Below are 21,255 nucleotides of genomic sequence, written 5' to 3' on the forward strand. Positions count from 1 at the left end.
TAACCATCATCAGGCTTTACCAGAAAGTTCTGAGGATCCCTGCTTATCTCTGAGGTAGCAGAACCTCTTTGGGAAGTCTTACCTTAATGTCTGCTACCATGTCTTAGTACAATACATAATGCATGGTTCAAGTGGCAACCTTCACTAGGCAGGGTCCAGCCAAGCATGTGATAAAGACTTGTGGTGGGACTTTCTCTATCCTGCAAACTTCAGGTTTCCAGATAAGCAGAGAGACAGCCTCAAACAGTTTAGAAAGGATAGTTTTTTTTTTTTTTTCACTGAGTTCAAAGGGTGTACTTGTTTGGTTTAACTAAAGTTAAGGTTGCATTAACATCTTCACATGCCAAAGGAATCATCTAGGGAGAAGTTGTTCTTCATCTCTTGTACAAATGGAAGGAGCAAGACTGGGTTGTAGATCAGGGCAAACTTCCAGAGGTCTCTGCTTGAAAGAACTTGAGGTCAGCAAAGGCAATAGAATCCCCGTGGTAATCAAATCCAAAAGGGGCGTCTTCTGGGCCCTGCTGGACACAGACCAAAGGTGGTAACTATAAATGGAGTTCTTAATTTGTCTAGGTAATAAAAACCTGAAGTCAGATATAAAGGAAAATGCTGAGCAATCAGAGAGAAGAGGGAGCAAGCCACCGCCACACCTTACCTCCTTAGCTGCAGCTCAGACCCCTGTCCTGAGGCAAGAGGGCACTCTGTGTCATTACAACTAATGAAAACAGAATGGTTTCTTTCAGAGTGTTATGAAGTGGCAAACACAAAGTGGGTGCTCATATTGGGCAATGTATTTGTTCAGATTTCATGGGAGACTCCCCAGTGACACTCCCTCCCATTGCTGATCATCTGTAGAAATGTATGAGAAATATGTGTCTTGGGGGCAGAAGCTGGTAGTGAATTTCAAGGGTATATGCAGACATGCCTGATGCAGCCTCAGAAGAAGCCAAGAGGATCCTGGGATTTGTTTCTACGATGCTGAAAACCAAGCACAGGGTCTGTCTTAACGCAAGTACTGTAACTCAGAGCTAAGCTCCCAGCTGCAAGGTCTGGAAGTTCCTAACGAGGATGGTGGTTGCTTAGAAATTTGAAGACTCAGTAGCTTAGGCCTATTCTTCCTTGAAAGTTCAGGGCCAAGGTTTTTTTTGTTTTGTTTTGTTTTGTTTTTATGTTTTTTATGTTAAGTCTCATTTTACTACCTTTGATAAAGATAAATTGCAGTGTGCTTTATGTAACTAATTAAAATGGTGCGATCTGTTCAAATATCATTTCTGGGCAGTACATTTCATAAAATGTACCTTGGAAGATTAGCTGCCTCCAACCAAAACTTTTCCAAAGTCCATTTTTTCCAAATACCAAACTCCCAGCGATCATAATTTTTCATTATTGTGATTTCTTTCCCCAGATGATCCAGGAGTCTGTACCTCATGCGCTGCAGGATATTACATGTAAGTCTGGCCCTCTTTGTTCTTGACATTAACTTTTCTGCAGTTTAAGCATTACTGACTTAATCCTAACTCCAGTGATTAAAGCACAAGGGCCCTGCAGCCTGAAGCAACTGTCCTGTGGGCTATTAATGACTGAGTGTTGGATTTGGTGGTAAAAGTCCAGATGTTTTCTTGCCTTGAAAGCAAGCCTTCCCTTTCTTGATCCTGGAAGTCATCCATCATCACACTGGTGTCTAGGAATCTTGCCATGGGTCACCAACATTCAGATCTTGCTTTTTATGGACAGCTTTAAGAATATATTTGCCTTCAAGAAAGCTGCTTCTCAATGTCTGTGTGGGGACTTTGTGCCAAGGGAAGCCAGGTGAGATACTTACCTCTTAATTGCCCCCTGGGTGATGAGAGACAGGGACCGAGAGCTAAAGCAAACTGCAGATAAGCATCAGACTAACATTCTCCCTTACCAGTCTATAAAAGCCAAGTCTGCATGTTTCAACGTCACCTCCTTTCCTAGCTGCTCTCCCCTCCGGCTTGTATCACTGTGCTTGGAGGAAACCAAGACAAACAGAAAAATGAAAGGGAAAGAGAAGCCAGAATAACACACAGGCTGTGTGGGTCCTGCTCGACCTCCCACAGCTCACACATCCACTCTTCATCTTTCACCGAGCGCATCAGAATCGTGAGGTCTCCATCGTGTCCAGGAGACAGAAAAAGAAGAGAGAGAGAGGCTCTGGTGCCCCTTCCCCCTGCACCACAAACCAGTGGCAAACCTATATCTCCACTTTTGTGGATCACCACCTTCTCTAGCCATATTATCTCCCCTTGGCAGATTCTAGGATCTCAGAACATGCTAATCCTTCGACACCCCCACACACACCCAGCTTTAAAAAGTTCTTAATCTGGAAGCATCTTCAGGTTTTGGAGGGGGATTAGAGATGTTACTTTATTTTGCTTTATGTGTATGAGTGTTTTGCTTGTACACACTTGTATATATGTGCATCACATGAGGAAGTAAGTAGGCATAGGATCCCTTGGAACTGAAGTAATAAGTAGTTGCGAGCTGCCATGTGGGTGCTGAAAACCAAACTCAGATCCTCTCTAAGGGCATCTAGTATTCTTAACTGCTAAGCCAGCTCCCCAGTTCCTATACTTAGTCTTCTGCTTGCAATCTAGCTTCTCTAGAATGGCTCATCACTACAGTGACTATGTTGTCATATCATTCCTAACTCATTCATGTGGGTTTTTTTTTTTTATTTCAGAGAGCAGGAAAGCTAAGGGTGCAATTCAGTGGGAGGCACTTGCCTTGATTCTACAAGGCCCTGAATTTGACCCTCAGGACTATAAAAGAACACATTAAAAAACAGAGGGATGATGAAGAAGCCCCAAGTTGATGATTATAAGACAAAACTGAATGATATTTAATGAGTAGAAGATAACTGACAACATATCAAGTATAATAGCTAGAGCCAAGGGTAACAGCAAAGATGAACCACAGACATGCAGGAGTTTCTTAGTGAAGTCACATGGGAGGGACACACAATGCTCCATGAATAACTGGAGAAAAAGAATTTAATCTTATTCTCTCTCTCTCTCTCTCTCTCTCTCTCTCTCTCTCTCTATCTCTCTCCCTCCTTCCCTCCCTCCCTCCCCCTCTCTCTCTCATACACACACACACACACACACACACACACACACACACACACACGTGTCCCTCCAATCCAATTCTGTCCAGGTCAACTGAGTCTTCAATTTGAACCCTGCACAAATGCCTTCCCTACACCTGCTTCCTCTCCCACTCCCATGACACAAGACACTCACCAGATCACAAATGAGTGTGTTTCATAAAACCTTCTGAGAAAGAAATAGTCTGAAATAGCATGCCCTATAGCACTAAGACACAGCCTGAGATAACTGTTTCAAGAAACACACGTTTACGACATTTCAGACTATTTAGCACTGTTGAATAGTTGATGAAGTGCTGTACAATACAAGCTGTTAAGAAGGAATGCAAACATTTTCCCAGGTGTCTTACTGAAACTTTGAAATCCTCCAAAGAACAAGAGTCAGCTTCACATCCCTCCAAGTGAGTTACAATATCTTGCTGTATAGTGAGCACAGCGAGTAATTTAGCAAGGGTCCATATGTGTACATGCATAGGGATGCGTTTGCATGTCTCATGTCAAGGCACTTCCCTGTTACTAATGATCTGGCCACAGACATTCTAGTGAGTTGCTTGAACTCAACATTGGGCCACCTCTGACTTTCTAAGAGAACTGTATAAGCTATCAATTCCCACAAACTTCACGTGGCCCTACCATTAAGGAGATGCTGGACACTGGAGGCTTGAACACTGTTTCCTATATGTAGACATTAAAAATTAGTAATGACTTCCCTGGGGGATTTGTGCACAGGTTTGAATGAACGGATACTTAACATCGAGCACTAAATAAATCAGTCTCAGTGACTCTACCCTCCCCAGCCTCCTCCAAGCTCCCCAGATAAAGGGATCCTCAGGGGTCAAGAGGAGGTTCCAAATGATTTGATTTGATTGGCAGGAAAGACCAAGTGCAGGTTTCTGTCCTTGACAACCAATCGCCTGTTCACCATGCTACAGATAAATGAGCATGAGGAGATCAAACAGTGATGATTCCTAGCACAACACAGCCCGTCTCATGGAAACATGACATCATCTTCCCTAGGTTTGAGAGGCATTGTTATAAAGCCTGCCCTGAGAAGACCTTCAGTACACAATGGGAATGCAGAGCCTGTGGCACTAACTGTGGCAACTGTGACCAGCATGAGTGCTATTGGTGTGAGGAGGGCTTCTTTCTCTCGGGTAAGCTGGACAATGGTGACCCCGGGAAGAAAAGGCTGTGGGGGCCCAGCAGGCCATGGCTGCAATAGGAGAGGTCCTGTGATGGATTTCAGGGTCTTTGTGTGCTGGCGCCAATGGTCCACGGAGGAATTTTAATGTGGTTTGAAAATAAACACTAGCCTGAACTACTTCCTTTTGCATTTAGTATTGAAGTGTAGTTCACATTTCACTAATTAATCTCAAGTATCTGATGTTGAATAGAAAAAGCAGGTACCGATATGGAGAGGAGACCTGGAAATAATTGCTTTAGAACTCAAGTCCCCTGGGCTAGTCTATTCAGAGGCACAGTCCTTTTCTTGAGGTGATAACCTCATGTTTTCAAAAAAACATATTACACACTCATGTCCACTATATAATTGAACAAGATCCTTTGTCTTAGGTTTTGGTCAACTCATTGACTTTGTTGGAAATCTATAGTTGGGAAAGAATTTTACTATGAGTCTTCCAAGTGGGATCAGGATAACCCAGTGATCTTGGGTATTGAGAATGGAGAAACTGCCGACAACACTCAGTGAGTCGGTGGTTCATGTTTTCTCCCTCTCTGCCCCCACCCTCCCGTATGTGTCTACACTTGTGCATGAACATGTTTAAGGCATGTTTGTGGAGGTCAGAGGACAACCCTGGGTTGCTTCCATCTTTTGTTTGAGACAGGCCCTTTCATTGGCCTGGAACTTTGCCGTGTGGGCTAGATTAACTGGCCAATGAACTACCAAGGATCTACCTGTCTCCGCCCCCATCTCTCCATCACTAGTATTACAGGGGGCCCCACCATATCCATAGTGCCTAACTTAAATGTAGGTTTTATGAATCTGAACTCAGGTCCTCATGCTTGCAAGACAACCACTTTACTGCATAAGCCATTTCCCAGCCTCTCAGCACTTCTCCATCCTCTCTCTCTCTCTCTCTCTCTCTCTCTCTCTCTCTCTCTCTCTCTCTCTCTGAGGCAGGCTCTATGCAATCCTGGCTGTCCCAGAACTTGCTATGTAGACCAGGCTGGTCACAAACTCCCAGAAATCCTCCATCCTCTGCTTCCCAAGTGGTAGGATTAAAGGCATGTGCCTCAATAGTTCTCTCATAGGCTCATTTTATGTGTGTTTATTGTCTTGGAGGTGTTAAAAAATCTTTATTCAATGTTCCTTGCTCTTAGCTGATGGCAAATTCATACTTAAGTTTAAAAGAAAAATGCATATTGCATGTATTAGAACATACTCTTTGATTAAAATAGCCATCTTGGTTTGCACACATGCAAAAGGAAGAAAGAAAGAAAGAAAGAAAGAAAGAAAGAAAGAAAGAAAGAAAGAAAGAAAGAAAGAAAGGAAGGAAGGAAGGAAGGAAGGAAGGAAGGAAGGAAGGAAGAAAGAAAGAAAGAAAAGAGTCCTGAAAGTCCAATATCTGCCCTTGCATAGTGCTAAAAGTCAGAGTCTCTCCTTCATGCTTTTTCCCTGATCTTCCAAAGGTGGCAGCTGTGTGCAGGATTGTGGCCCTGGCTTCTATGGAAACCAAGAATTGGGAGAGTGTAAGCCCTGTCATCGAGCCTGTGAGACTTGCACCGGTTTGGGTTACAACCAATGCAGCAGCTGTCAGAAAGGGTTGCAGCTGTGGCATGGGGCATGTATCTGGCCCACCTGGCCCCGAGGAGGGGAAGGCAAGTTCTGGAATGGTATGTACCTGGTAGAGAGAGGCCCCATTCCTCCTCTACCTTTCTCCCTCTTCAGCATTGTTTCTGAGACACGTGTTTTGAGGGAAAATCACATGCTCCCAGACCACCAAGTCAACCAGTAGCTCAGGCTTCTTACTAGCTAACTCTTATGCTTAAATTAACCCATAATTTTTATCTATGCTTTGCTAAGTGGCTTGGTACAAAGTGCCCATCTTGCTCTCTCTGATTCTGCCCCTCTTCATCCCAGTATCCTGTTTGATTGCCCCACCTAACTTTATCCTGCCTTGCTACAGGCCATTCAACTTCTTTATTAACCAATGGAAGTAATACATATTCACAGTGAACAGAAGGATCATTTTGCAGCATCAGGGAGCTTGTGGAGCACAAAGGTAGGAAGCTGAAGTAGGCAAGGGCAAAGCAGAGGACAAGATATGACTGATCTAGAGGCGGGAGGGCTACTAAGAATGACGTGCAGTGTGACCTAACTCCCATCTTCTCAAAGGCTCCAGTACAGCTTCTACCGTGCACATGTGTCTCTACAAAAAGGAAACCTTTAACCTCAGGGCGGCCTTCTCAGTGACCCTGACACATTGGAACTGATGCTAAGCAGACAAGCTTGTTGGAGCACTGGCACTAGCGTTTTGAAAGCTTCTCTCCCTTTCTGCAATGGGGGCACATAACTCAGTGGTCCAGCACTTGCCTAGTGTGCATGGGGCCCTGGATTTGATGCCCAGCATGGGTAGATGGGGAGGGGTGCTGCACTCTGCCGTTGCACATGGGGAAAGCCTGGTCTTCAAGGAGGTGTCAGGGAGGAAGGAGAAATGTGAGAGCTGGGACTGGAAGGACCCGAAGGTATTCACCTGCCTCGGCACCTTTAGACTTGACCTCTCCACCTTTGCAGCCCCACTATGGGCTTCCTTCCAGGTAATTATAATCGTTCTATGATAACTCCATGTCTGAGAAGGCTAAAACCCAAGTCCTTTTTAGGCTAGGAGTCTGACTCACATTCTGCTATGCTATAAAAAAATGAAGGTGTTTTCATATCTCGGGGCAAGGGTCCACACAGTACAGAGACAGTGACAGCTGTAGGAGGCCACACAAGGCAAGGAGGAAGGTCCCCTACTAGTTTCAGAAGAAGGGTGTCATAGCTGCTGTCCACTGTGACACTTCTGCACATCTGATTTTCCTAAGACAACAACCAAAGGCCAGAGGACCCTAGGCTGTCCGACAGAGGGCTAAGAAAGTTACTCAATCCAGATTGGGATATCTTCTGTGAATTATAGCTGAACCAAAAATGCTGAAAATGAGTTGGTCTGGCATTTGGGCTTTAAGAAGCAGTACAAAGCCAAGAGGGAAACAGTCTGGTGCTGTGCTTCTTGCCCCAACATCTGTATTTTATCTGGCGTCCAGATGATGAAAAGGTAAAGGGAGCCAAGAGTCAGAGCCGACTCGATTCCCCAAATGATTACATGTCTCTTCAACTGGACTACGCATTTTGCAAGCAAAAATCAGACTTTGATTGTTCCCCTTTGTCGGAGTGCCACACCCAGCCTGCCATCCTCCCCCCACCCCCCACACTAGCAAGGGAGTTTGGGAGCCAATGAGAATGTTTCTCGTGGCTGGACAAAAGCAATAAAGTTGAATGACATAGCTGCACTTTCCATTTCTGTGACCTATGAAATAAGACATGCAGAGCATTAGCAAAGAGCAGGGATGTTTGCTCACTAAGCAAGGTAAAGCCACAGTGCACCTTCCCTGCACAGCTGAAGCACCAAGAGGGCGAGCAAATGGGAAATGCAGCCCTTTAAGAGTGGGGAGGATTGGCACCAATGCCTCCATCTCTCCTGCCTTCCTCCCCTAGAAACAAGGTCAGGAGTGTAACAGGAGAGGGGAGAGAGTTCCAGAGAGCAAGCACTAATTAGCCACACCTCTCAGATGATGAGGAACAGATTTCAGTCATCCTAGGTCAGTCTCGTGGGAGCCTTGACCAAACCACGGGGTGTTTACAAGAAAATGTAGCTGCCTAGGTGGCATCAGCCAGGGCTTCAGTCTCATTTGGACTTTTAAAAAACAGATTCAGATGCAGGTAGAATACTAGGATGGCCTGAGCTTCAGCCCACTCCTTCTCCGACACTCCTTCCAACAAAAACAACATGACCATGTTCAGATCCAAAGGTCATGCCCAAGGAGTGAGCATAGGTCTGTGTGTGTTTGGGGAAGTCACCTTGAGACCAAATGACACTGTGTTCACGTAACTCTTTTCTTAGCACTGTGGCTAAACAAGATGACAATGACAGCAGTGAGAGATCCCTCATTCTTTGCCACTCTCCCCAGAGTGATTCCCTTCTCCCCAGAGTCCAAGGGTAGAGAGATCACCACATACCCTGAGTCTCAAGGATGGCGGCTCTACTATGTTTTCTAGCCATCAGAAAAGTCACAGGAAGGCCCTTGATCCCACTCACTAACACTAACACTTAGGCCAATGTTTCTAAATGACAGAAATACTTACTGAACAGGTGACTTGCATGTAGCGCTGTTAAAATGTCCAAAGGCATCAGGACATCAGATTGCAGAGGCATAGCTTTACCAGGCTTGGGAATGGAAACAGTTTCCCTGCCGCTGTTAAAGCATTTTGCTCTACTGGAGCGTTTCCCCCTCTGGTAGTCTCAGAAAGTTCCTGCAAACAGGCCTGAGAGTCCCCCAGCCCACCGATTTCCCTCATTGATTAGAACCAGGTCAAATCAGGCTCTAATTACAGATTGGGACAAAGGACTAATCTACAAAGCACAAGCTTGGTGAACAAACGTTTTTATCTTTGACCACATCCTAACTCACCACTAGCTGCTCTTTTGATCTTAATTCCTTAGCTCTGGGAAACACTGGAGTCCATGAATTTGTGGGAGGAAAGTCAACATCTTCATGGAGAAGTAAATGTTGTGTAATAGTAACTGCAGGTGACTTTGAAGATGCCACAGATTCCTAGAAGGGATTTGTTGCCCTCATCTAGGAAGGATGGCAGCATTTTAGTTACTTAACCAATAGGAAAGCCAAAGAGCAAATGCTCCTGTGAGATAATCAGACCCCTGTCACAGTGCTACAAAGGGACCACTGTACTGGCTTGTGCTAACTGTTAAGCATCCAGGAATTGTGTATCACCAGGCCATTGACAGCCTAAAATTAGCTATGGCAGAAATGTTTACACGACAGGAATTGGCAACACTATACATCAGCATTGTCGCACCAGCAGAACACTATTTTGATCTCTCTCAAATGACTTTAAAATTGAAATTAATTGCTCAAGAACATTTCTAGTGGACATGGGCTTTCATGATAGGCAGACCTGGAAACTTCCAGTGTGACTGAATGGTAGAACAGTTGCCTCCTGTTCATGAGATCCTGGGCTGGATCCAAGCGCTGCAAACAGGTAACAGTAAAAATAACCACAGTAAGAGCAATAACTCTAGAGTCGTGCATTCAAATCCTGGCCTGGCTGTTCACAGCATGGTAACCCTGAGTTTGTTCTTTATCCTCTCTGAACCTCAGTTCCCTCATCTGTAAAATGAGAGCACGAAACCACTACACACATCATCTTTGACCTGAGAAACCATTTACATCCCACAGAGCATTGAGAGCCCTGTCTCCTGACCTTTTGACCTACACATAGAAACCTGGGCACAAAAGAAAGCAATTGGTGGCTGGAGGAGGAAGCACTAAAGAATAGTATTGGTCTAGAAAAACATAGTCCCAGAGAGCAGGCATTAACAGACAAGTCGGGACGCCTCGCACAGCCAGAGTCTTGACCGGCCACAAGTGCATTCCCTCAAAGATGTGCACACAGCTTCATGACAGTAAGAACCACAACAGATATGTGGGGCCAAGCAATCTACAAATGTAACCCAGAAAATGAAATATGATTCATACAAATACATATGCAAAACATTTTCGAAAGATGCCTTCAGAGAAGAGACATTTATAATATTATAGTATTGAATGGCACACGCAGGCTCCGTGTCCTATATGTAGAGGGTGTAAATGATTTCATTCTACAAGTCCTTCCACCTTGCATTTCTCTGGGTGGATCTGGATGTCAAAGAATACACAGCAGCTATTTCTGGGAGGTGGGGGCGTAGGTGAAGCTTATCTTCTTCCTGGTCCTTTCTGTCATTAAAACACTTTATTTTTTTAATAAAAAGAAGCTGTGCCCACTGAAAACCCATCTTTGGTGAAGAACCTGCTGCAGAAACAACGAAAGTGGAAAATTCAAATCAAAAGAGGTAACAGGGAAATAGGGAGAAGGTCACCGCCCATAGCCATCTCTACTCTACAGAAAGCAACCCCAGCAGCCAGAAGGCCAGGACAATGGGGACATGGATGTCATGACAGAGGAGAAAGGAGGGTCATAAGAAATCAGTGGGCACTTGGGGGATCTGTGCATCCAACAACAGAGGTTCCCAACACATCCAAAGACGTTCTTGATGCACTGAGGACTCTGCCTGGGAAAGACAAGGAAAAGAGACATATGGCCGGACAGGGAGCTCAGCAATAGGGCACTGCCTAGCAGCCATGAGCCCCTGGGCTCCAGCACCAGGCTCCATCCCTGCAAATCTTTAATTGGCTAAAGAAGCAACACATACCTTCCTGGTCACTGTGGTATCCTTTGAAATAGCAAAGCCTGAAAGACTAAATGGCTATGATAAAAGAGATGGAGGTGATGCATCCGAAGAGTAAAATACTATAGAGCTGTCAAAAGGAACAAGGAGTTTCCTAACCTGTCAGCAAAGCCTGCTCTCCAAAAGATGAGTTTTAAAAGAGAAAGGCAAGCCAAGCTTTATGGATTATGTCTGTAACCCAGGTACTTAGGAGGCTGGGGTGGTAGGCATACAAGTTCAGGGCCAGCCTGGGCTACATAGTAGGACCCTATTTTTAAAAAAAAGTCATAAAAGCAAACTCCACAATACAAAGTGATAGTCAGTGTGAATAGATTTGGTATCCACATATAGAACCATACGGACTATTAATTATTTAATATGAGAATAAGGACCCTGGTTTTCTTCAGTTGCCTGGGACTAACGGGTACCACTTTTTGGTTAGAGAGATTTCTTTCCCTTCCATTCTTTTCTCTTTTTCATCAGTGTTAACAAGGTTAGAATTTCTGGAGTGGGGTAAAAATGGGAACCTGATATACTCATTGTGACTGTAGCAAATCTCCTGGATGCTGCTGTTGCTCAATTACTGTGAACTGCGTGTTCAGAGCTCCCTCTGGTGGACAAAAGGGGACATTGCCAAATTCTGTAACAAGTTTATGAAGGAAAATTGCCAGAATGTTAAATACATATAATTACAAATATATATGTATGTGTGTGTGTGGATATCCACTGATTTCACAAATACATAGAAAAATAAAACCCATATTTTTGTGAATAAGACTCTTTAGTATAAAATGAGAAAGTCCACAGCAAATCAGCCTGTGGCCAGACACAGCATAGTTTTGCAGGTCTCGGGGATGAATGTCACCCGGAGCATCCCAGCATGCTGCTGCCTTCCTTCTGCCTCTTCTTATGGTCAAGTGCTGTCTCCAGGTGAAAAGGCCTCAGCGCCAGAAGAAGCCTGTGGACTTTCGTGACAACTGCTGTTGCTCATCAGTGTGGCAGCTTGGGCAGTCATTTAGACACACGTGCATTATGCATGTATATGCATGCTGCTGTGTGCATTACATGTGCATACTACCCGTGTGTATTCACATCAATCATATCTCTCTACCTATCTGTACTCCACCCTAGTCTTGTCCCCAGCAAGGCTCAGCGGCTTTATAATCAGTCATAAGTGACACCATAGAAACCAGGCATGTCCCCCACTTCCCTACCCTCCACCCTCCACCGTATCTGTCCCAGTGTGGATTAAGAAAATAAGAAAGCCAGATGGTGGTGACACACACCTTTAATCCCAGCAATCGGGAAGCAGAGACAGGCAGATCTCTGTGAGTTCGAGGCCAGCCTGATCTACAGAGTGAGTTCCAGGACAGGCTCCAAAGCTTCAGAGAAACTGTCTCGAAAAAACAAAATAAAAACAAGAAGAAGGAAGAAAAGGATTTGAAGAAAGGAAGGAAAGAAACAAAGAAAGAGAGAAAGGAAGGAAGAAAGGAAGGAAGGAAGGAAGGAAGGAAGGAAGGAAGAAAGAAAGAAAGAAAGAAAGAAAGAAAGAAAGAAAGAAAGAAAGAAAGAAAGAAATTAAAGCAGCCTCAGACAAGGGGTGGAAGAACAATTGAAGAAAAGGAAAGGGAGAAAGGAGAGAGTGGATGTCTGTTACTGAGTCACCGAGCTAAGCACTTCACATACACTGTCTGAACTGAACCACTGTGTTAAATAAATACTTCATGCACAGTCTCGATGAGCCACTGTGTTTTAAGTAAGTACTTCCCACACTGCCAGCCTTGAGCAGGACACACTGTCTCACTGAGCTTCACAGTTCAAGGGAGGAACCATTTTCTCTCATTTTAGAGACGTGGAAAGTAGGGCTGAGACTTTAGTTACTGTATCCATGGTTACCCTACTGGTAAGCGGCACTGCTGGGATCTGATGACTGGTGTGAGTAGAGAGCCATGTAGCAGACTCCTAGGAAGAGGAGAAGGTCTCAGTGTATACTGAGTAGGGTGAATGGGGATGCCAGTGTGTTATGAGAAAGTGTCCCAGGAACTTTCTGAGGTGGCTTCCTGGAAATGCTTGCCTTCAGATGCCCTCAGAGGGAGAGTGCAAACACACGAGCATAAGGACATTCACCTACACATGTGAAAACGGCATGAGTTGTTAAATCATCGTGTTATGACTCTCCTGTAAGATACACACTTTCTGTCACTGAATGGCTGCAAGGGAAATCTTGATAATCAGTGTCCAAAGGAAGAGTTTTTAAAAAGAATGCATGAATTCTACATCTTAGCAGTGGGTAGTAGACAGTGGTCAGCTAGTGTAAAATTGAAAAGAGGAGCCAAGTTACGGCTAGGCCTCCTCCAGTACTGTGACACACTATGCGACAGGCCAGGTCTGACTTGTTTCTTGCCCACACAGATGCAACAAAGCAAGATCAACCTTGCCACTCTTCTTGTAAGAGCTGCAATGGATCTGCAATTCTCTGCACTTCGTGTCCAACAGGTAGGTCAGTGGGGGGGGGGGTGATGGAATCTGAAGCCACGCACCATCATCAGGCCTGCACATTGGTAGAGGTTTCAAATACATGGTATTATTGATCTAGTCCCACCATAGCCTCCCTTCACACAGGCTTCTGGGAGCACACCCAGCAAACCAGTGACCTGTAATAAAAATAGGCCTCCGGAACAAAGAAATTCTTCTTGCTCCAAAGGCATGGTGAAGTCTTGGGTTGTCTTGGCCACAGAATTTTCTGGAATCTGTGGGTACTTCAGTTTTAGAGTTCCTTGTTCCTTTATCCAAGATAAGTAAAGTTAAGGCTGAGGATAAGTGTGAGGATGAACAAACTGTGGTCTCCTTCATCACTGATTCTGCATTTAGTGCTAAGAAGGGAGGGAAAGGGCAGCAACAGAATAGGTCATTTCCTAAATTGTACTTTATTTATACAAACACTGGGCATCCACATTGGGTGGCTCCCAACCACCTGCTGGGAAGAAAGGAGCGCCTATCCTTTCTCATGCCTCACTATTGCCGCTCGGCTCTTTATTAGGATCACCAGGTGTTTTAGACAGACACAGTAACACAGCTTCACAGAGTTAACCAAATGCATCATAAACAAAAGTCACACACCTTAAAATAATATTCTACCACACATATACGCACATACACAGGTACATAATTAAAAATAAAATTGAAAGTACTTCTTTAAAAATTATCATTAGAAGAACCGTGTATGAATGTACAATGTTATTAATACCATCCACCCTTTATTCTCTGGCAATGTGTTTCAGTAACGTCAATAACTATCTGAAACCACAATAGAACCAAGTCTTGTGTGGACCATTTTCCCTATACATACTTCCTGTGATAAACTTGAATTTACAAATCAGACACAAGAAAAGAATAACAATAATCAATGATAAAACGGAGAACCACAACAATACACTTTAACAGTTTTTATGCCTTTGAGACCTTTCCTTCTACAGCTTTGACTTAGTGTTCCAGACCTGAGCTGACCTCAAGCAACTGAGACTTAGGTTGAAGCCCTGAATCAGGGAATGTGGTAGGGAGATCTCACACAAAACAGCATTCAAAACGGTCGATGCATGAAGGCTGGAAGTACATTAAGTGGCTACACCCAGAAACTGAAACAAGATGCTTTAGAATTTTAGTTGAGATGGCTTTAATTTTTCTTATTATTTTTACAGTATCCCTGTATTTATTTATTGAAACCACCTTACTTTGTGACTCCAGTTGGCTTAGAGCTCACAATGTAGCAAAGACTGGCCTCAAACTCACAGAGATCTGTATGTCTCCACCTCCCAAGTGCTGGGATTAAAGTAATGCACCACCACACATCTGGCCCTATTTGTTTATCCTTTATATCATTTATTTATTTTGTAGGGTGTGTGTGTGTGTTGTGCACCAGTCCACATATGTGCACATGTGTGGACATATACGTGGAAGCTAGAGATCAAATTTGGGTGGTGTTCCTCAAGATGACCTTCCAAGTTGGTGTTTTGTTTTGTTTTGTTTTGTTTTGTTTTGTTTTGTTTTGTTTCAGACAGGTCTCTTTTTGGCTTGGGGATCACCAATTCAGCTAAGCTGGTTAGCTGGTCAATGAGCACAGCATCTTCCTTTTTCTATGTCCCTAGTCCTGGGATTACAAGTACTCATGACTGTCCCCAGCTTTTGATGTGGGTTCTAGGGCCCAAACTCACATTCTCACCTTTGCGTGTTAAGCATTTTACTGAGATCTCATGAACATCTTAGTTTTTAAACAATTATTACATTTATTTATTTATGAGTGTGAGTGTAAATATTCCACAGCATACATGTGGGGGTCAGATGACAACTTGCAGGAGTTGGTTCTCTCCTTCAGCCATGTGGTTCCCAGGGCTTAAGTTCAGTTAATAAGGTCTTGCAGCAAGCACCTTTACCTGCTGAACCATCCTACCAGCCCACATTTGGTTTTGAGAATAACAATACCTTCCTTTCCAATTAACCACACATAGAAATGGATGGAGCGTGTGCTGAAGTGGAAGATGTCTGGAAATTTTGCTGCCACTTCAGTCTCGTCCATCACAGATGGGGAGGAGACAGAAAAGGGGACCGCATGGAGCAGCTCCCATGTGGCTATCTAGATGACAGGACAAAGGGAAGTCCTGTGGTCACTGGGATCTGATGTCAGACTGTAAAAAAGAAGCAGCGCAAAGTCCCTTGTGGCCCATTTCCTTCTCAGAGATCTAACTAATCTAATGGACTAATAAAAGTAAATAAATAAATACTTTATAAGCCTGAAATACTGTTCCAAATACCTGAACTTTGAAAAAGCTAGTGTGTGTGTGTGTGTGTGTGTGTGTGTGTGTGTGTGTGTGTGTGTGTGTATGTGTGTCCTCTATGGGTGACAATCCTCTGGATAACATGTGTGATATCAGGACTGACCATGACAGCTGTACTCTGTCCTCCTGCCCTGATTTTTAGGTACATACCTATGGCTGCACACCTGTGTTTCTTCCTGTCCCCAAGGCACTTGGCTCTCAGTCAGGAGTGGCAGCTGTGAGAACTGTATGGAGGACTGTGCCTCTTGCTCTGGAGCCGACCTTTGCCAAAGGTGCCAAAGTCAGCCGGACAACCCTCTGCTCCTCCATGAGGGCAGGTGCTACCATCAATGCCCAGAGTAAGTGTCCCTGCAGTACCTCAGAGCATCTCCTTCCTCTTCAGAGAACTCTCTGCACAGTCAGAGCACCCACATAAATGACATTTGTTTGACTGTGACATCACTGTGGGCCCACAGTGGCCAAGACTTACAAGAGGCCAGATGCCCACTTCTCCCTTTGATTTGTCAACACATGTATTCTTATTTCTGTGACGATAGTCATGTGACCTGCATTGCACAGGCACGGAGGATGTGTTCTTAGGAAAGCATCATTAGGCAATCTCATCACTGGGTGAGTGGCACACCGTTCTTACACAAACCTGGATAGTGCAGCCAGAGTCTATGTGGTATGGGCTGTCACACACAGGGCTCTGCATTGACCAAAACGTGTTTCTGTGGAGCCTGGCTATTCTTTTCCCAGCTTGTATCAATAACTGAATTTTCTAGGATCTCTTCTGCATCATGAATGCAGTTGTGATATGAGCCTCTTCTAAACTTTCAAGCAAATGAGTTCTGAATTATAAGTAGTAATGGTAGCTACTTATGCATTGATTGCTATGGTTTTCTCAGCCCTCTAACTTAAAATCCCTTTAGTCACCTGTGAGGGAAGAGAACCACAGACCAGAGGTAACAAATTTAGCAAAACATAACAAAATCTGCACTGGGCCAAATGACAATCCTCTCACATGAAGGCTCACACTGGTGACATTGGTGGTACCAGGCTCACCAGAAGACCCCTATTTCCATTTTGTTCTTGTTCCTTCCTTGGCTGCCCTCCCTGGCTGACCCAGAAGAGCCTCAGTTTGCATTGTTTACCTCAGCTACAAGCAGCACCTCCCCATGTAGTGACAAGCAGCACAAGAGATGACTGTCCCCTCTCCTTCCCTCCCTCCTTTCCTCAGATTTCCTTCCAATGCCATCATCCAGGTGTATTACTTTCTAAACCTGTTTCTAACAAGGATGAAAATCTGTCATCTGCTCTTACCTTTGTAGCATTCCAAGTCCTCTTAATAATGCCTAAAACTGCATAGTGCTGAGACAGTGATGGCGCCCGCCTTTAATCCCAGCACTTGTGGTGGGGCAGAGGCAGGCAGATCTCTAGGATTTCAAGGCCAGCCTGTTCTACAGAGCAAGTTCCAGGACAACCAAGGTTTCATACACAGATAAACTGGGGCTGAATAAACCAAAATACTAAAAATTTAAAAAAAAAAAAGAGGACTGCAAAGTGCCAAACCCTAGGTGTAACTGATGCATTATTTTATAGCCATGATAAAGTTCAGTTTATAAATTAAGCATACTGAGAGGTTAATGAAATAAAGCTAATATAGCAGTATAATGTAATATGTTATATGGATGTGGTACTGTATTCATCCTTTGTTGTGTGACACTTTCCTGGAGAGACATAAACATGTGCTTACCCCAAATGGGGAACCAATGACAGACAAAAATATAACACTACAAAAGTCGAATTTGGCAAATGAGGTTACTTGCAGGAGTATGGGTGAGGGGTTACTTACAGGAGCAGGGACAACTCAGAGGAAGCTGCATTATCAAAACTCACTCCAGGATGAGTGACACTCATGAAACCTGGAACCCTGGAGCCCTCTGTACAACTTACAGGTGGGTAGGCAGGCTGGAGAGTCTTATTTCCTCAACAGGCCTTACTGTTTATATAGCTGAGGAGAGGGAAGGACCTTGTATGTCTAGTCAATTTCAGGGACTTCCTGAGACTTCTGAGTTGTTTGCTCCTGGATTTTATTGATTCTCCTTTCAAACCTCCTGAGTTAGTCTCAAGGAGCTTCCCATGGAGATAGAAAATGTCAGTTTGGAGTGAATTTCTTCTTGAGGGTGTTGCCTATCATTACCCTTCCAGATAAATGTTGTTTGAACATGTGCACTGTAAAACCAACCAACTGGATAACAAAACCATCTGTTTATGGACAAGTACACGTCACAACAAAGTGGATATGCTGCACAGAATGGGACCCTGCAGAATCCTTAGTCTAGTAGGTCAAGTTTATACCGATCAATGTCATACTCCTCCAGGATCAAAAACAAATTGGTATGACATCACCCCTCACACACCAGGGAGATGAAGAAATCCTTTAGAAACAGCCATAGTTTTTGATTACTTGTGATGTCTTAGCACAGCCACTGTGCTGAGAGTTTCAAACATACCATTCCATAAACTCTCACATGAATTCTGTTGTTTCCCCAGGAGTGGCACAGCTAGCAGTGCTCACATCATAAACAGAAGTGAGGGTTAGAGATGAACTTCCACAGTTACTGCTCCCTACTAGCCTCTGCCACCTTGGAATTGAACAGTTGTCATGGCTGTTCCTCATGTAGTTACTATTGCCTGTTCCCAACTCTTTCTTAGTGGATCTCTGTAAGTTTGAGGTCAGCCTGGTCTACACAGTGAGTTCCAGCACAGTCAGGGCTATACATTGAGGGACCTTGTCAATAATAATAATAATAATAATAATAATAATAATAATAATAAATAATAATAATAGTAATAATAATTACTAGTAGATAAAGTACTTTCTACATAAACAACAGGGCCTGAGTTTGATCCCCAGCACCCACATAAATGCCAGGTACTGTGACACACACCTATAATCTTGGTACTGAGGAGCAGAAACAGGAGAATCCTCAGAACCCTCCAGCCAGTCAGTCTAGCAAAAGTGATGAACCCCAGATTCAGAAATCAGGTGAGGAATGATGGAGGAAGGCTCCCAATGTCACTCATGATCTTCTACACATACATTTACACATGTGCCCAGGAGCACATACACATATACTATACTATATCCCACACAAATCAAATACAATATAAAAAATGAAACGTAGCCCTAGATCTCTTAAATGATAGACACCAAAAGCTGTTTTCTAGAGTCAGACATGGTTTTGAAATCTCTATTAATAGATATGTGTGTGTGCACATGCGTGCATGCATATTAAAGTATTTTCTATTGTAACGATCTGACAGAGAGGAAAATATAATGACAATTTGAGGATAAATAGGAAATCAGACAAATGACAACATTTTAGACAAATTCAATAGCTTTAAACAAACCAAATTCCCAAGGGAGATGCCTGCCCCTTTCATTTTATTTTTCTGGAACATTGTTTTCACAACCTTCCCTCAATGAGTCTTGTGGGTTCATTTTGATTGACAAGAGCAGCATCCTTTCCTTTTAATCTGAATCCCTTTGTCAGCAGCAGCAATCCATCTGTAATTGGTCTAATTGCAATCTTCCTTCTTTCTGTAGGGGCTTCTATGCAAAAGATGGTGTTTGTGAACACTGTAGCTCCCCTTGCAGAACATGTGAAGGCAATGCTACCAACTGTCACTCTTGTGAAGGAGACTTCGTGCTAGACCATGGGGTGTGCTGGGAAACTTGCCCTGAAAAGCATGTGGCTGTGGAAGGAGTCTGTAAGCACTGTCCAGAAATGTGCCAGGACTGCATCCATGAGAAAACTTGCAAAGGTACCTGGAAGCTTGCTGATGGAAAAGAATATTCTTTCTCTTGCACAAAGAAACACATGAACAAAATGAAAGGAATCTGCCCAGGCAATTTCTTTTCCTAAAAAGATTGTGCTATGACCAAACTGGTCTAGCAAGCACACCAAGTAGGAAATCTGATAGGTTTTTATCCTAATGTAGGAAAACTATGTCCTTTCCCCATTGGCTGGGGTCCCACCCAAGTCTTTCACAGTTGGCTAGTTTTAAAAGAATTTGTGGGAAAAAGTGAAAGAAGTTGAACAAGTGGTTAGCCTCTCTGGACCATCAAGTCTGTGGAATGTGGAAGAGGCATGGGGCAGCTCTTCATAACCCAAAGCTTTACTAGGTGGAGAAGATAAAATGATTTGAATTCCTTTGCATAAAAGTTTTACAGGGTGAGGGGGATCTGTGGAATATTGGCCCTTGGTAGACTAGTATCTTTGATAGAAAACCAAGAAAAAGCATTCTCACAATCCCAAGGGATCCTGGCCCTGAGGAGCCACTGGCTGGAGCCACTATCTGAGAACCAAAAGAATCAATCTCCACCTTCAGTGAAATTAACATCTACTGGCCTATCATTGGGGAAGTGGAGGGTGCAATATACTCCTTCCCTTGTGGACTCTGTGAAATAAGACAAGCAAGTGTTCTTATAAATATGCTCGATTCTCACCTCAAAGGGAATAAGCAACATTTATTCTGGGGAAAACATGCATGACCATGGACTAGGAACACAAATTCAGGTTACTCTATATGGCATGTTCCAATGTGACAGGTTCATGATGTTTTCCTACTCAGAGCCAAAGGAAGTCATGAATCAAGGCTCTTCAAAAGCATTAGTGGTAACAGCGGGTAGGAGGGTTACAGCATGGTGAGGACATCTCTGCTATAGGCTTCACATACCACCGATGACAGTCATGGCTTTGGGGTTGTTAGATGTTAATGAGTTGTTCAGTTTACACATTCCAGAGGAATTTACCTGACAGTCGCACACAGAGGTGGGCAATGGATGGCTGTTAAGGAGCTAAAGAAAGCCTAAGATAATTTGATTATAGATCTACAACATTGCAACATTCCACAACAGCAAAGTCCTAATCAGTCAGCCAGGCTTCTAGACTCTTCAACACAGCTGTTGCATTTTTTTCTGAGAATTGTAGTTCATACATAATATTACCCAGGGCACTGATTTACAGATAAGATCCTCAAACCCCACTCTGAGTTCAAGGTCTCATAGGAGAGACTGACTCTGTCTCAAACATAAAAACAAAAGCACAGAAGTGATTAGAGAAAGAGTTATAAAGCTGTGGGAGAAAGGTGGATGGAGCAGAAGGTAAAGGCGGCCCCACCTTTGACCCCACATCATGGAAAGTGAGAGCCAACTCCTGCAAATTGACCTCTGACCTCCATACTTGCTCCAATGTGGGCACATCCCACATACATACACATACATACAACATACAATATAAATTTAAAGAATAAGTTTAGATGACTTTAAACTGAGGGACAATGCTATGGATTAAACAGATCTTTGGAACAAGCTCCCAAGAAAAGGAGTCTAGTCCTATCCGAAGGTTTCACTTAGTGTGATCTACAGCATTTTCCAAACCCATCCCTAGTAAGAGAAGGAACACAAAAAGTGGCTAGCAGTGCATTCTTCATGTTGATTAAACATCTGTCCAAGGATCTAGCCTATCAAAGAATGAAAAATCAACAAATTCCCAAGCTTCCTGCCTTGGAAATCAAGTTTGGGGGTCCTTGACACGGTTTCAAAAATTTGTGACTACTTTTCAATCTATTTGTCTTTTAGAATTTCATACATTGATTCATGTGTACTTACCTTCTTATCCCTCCTTTTCCTGCTCCAGCTTCTCCAGTGTCGTCTCCTATTCACTCTCAAGTTCATGAACTCTTCTTCTAGAATTATTATAGACTATATATATATATATATATATATATGATAACACTATACATA

At 43.6% G+C, this 21,255-nt stretch overlaps 1 protein-coding gene across 1 annotated transcript in view; it reads left to right on the forward strand.

Annotated features, from left to right (window-relative positions):
* LOC100762283 (proprotein convertase subtilisin/kexin type 5) overlaps positions 1-21,255 on the forward strand; it is a 421,198-nt gene that overhangs the window by 370,190 nt on the left and 29,753 nt on the right. Inside the window, exons 25-31 of the mRNA XM_027406556.2 lie at positions 1,406-1,448; positions 4,145-4,281; positions 5,777-5,980; positions 10,174-10,254; positions 13,042-13,125; positions 15,604-15,799; positions 19,054-19,271. Coding sequence (XP_027262357.1) covers positions 1,406-1,448; positions 4,145-4,281; positions 5,777-5,980; positions 10,174-10,254; positions 13,042-13,125; positions 15,604-15,799; positions 19,054-19,271 — 963 coding nt within the window. The remainder of the gene's footprint in view (positions 1-1,405; positions 1,449-4,144; positions 4,282-5,776; positions 5,981-10,173; positions 10,255-13,041; positions 13,126-15,603; positions 15,800-19,053; positions 19,272-21,255) is intronic.

This window comes from Cricetulus griseus, chromosome 3, assembly GCF_003668045.3.
Source record: "Cricetulus griseus strain 17A/GY chromosome 3, alternate assembly CriGri-PICRH-1.0, whole genome shotgun sequence".
Taxonomy (NCBI): domain Eukaryota; kingdom Metazoa; phylum Chordata; class Mammalia; order Rodentia; family Cricetidae; genus Cricetulus; species Cricetulus griseus.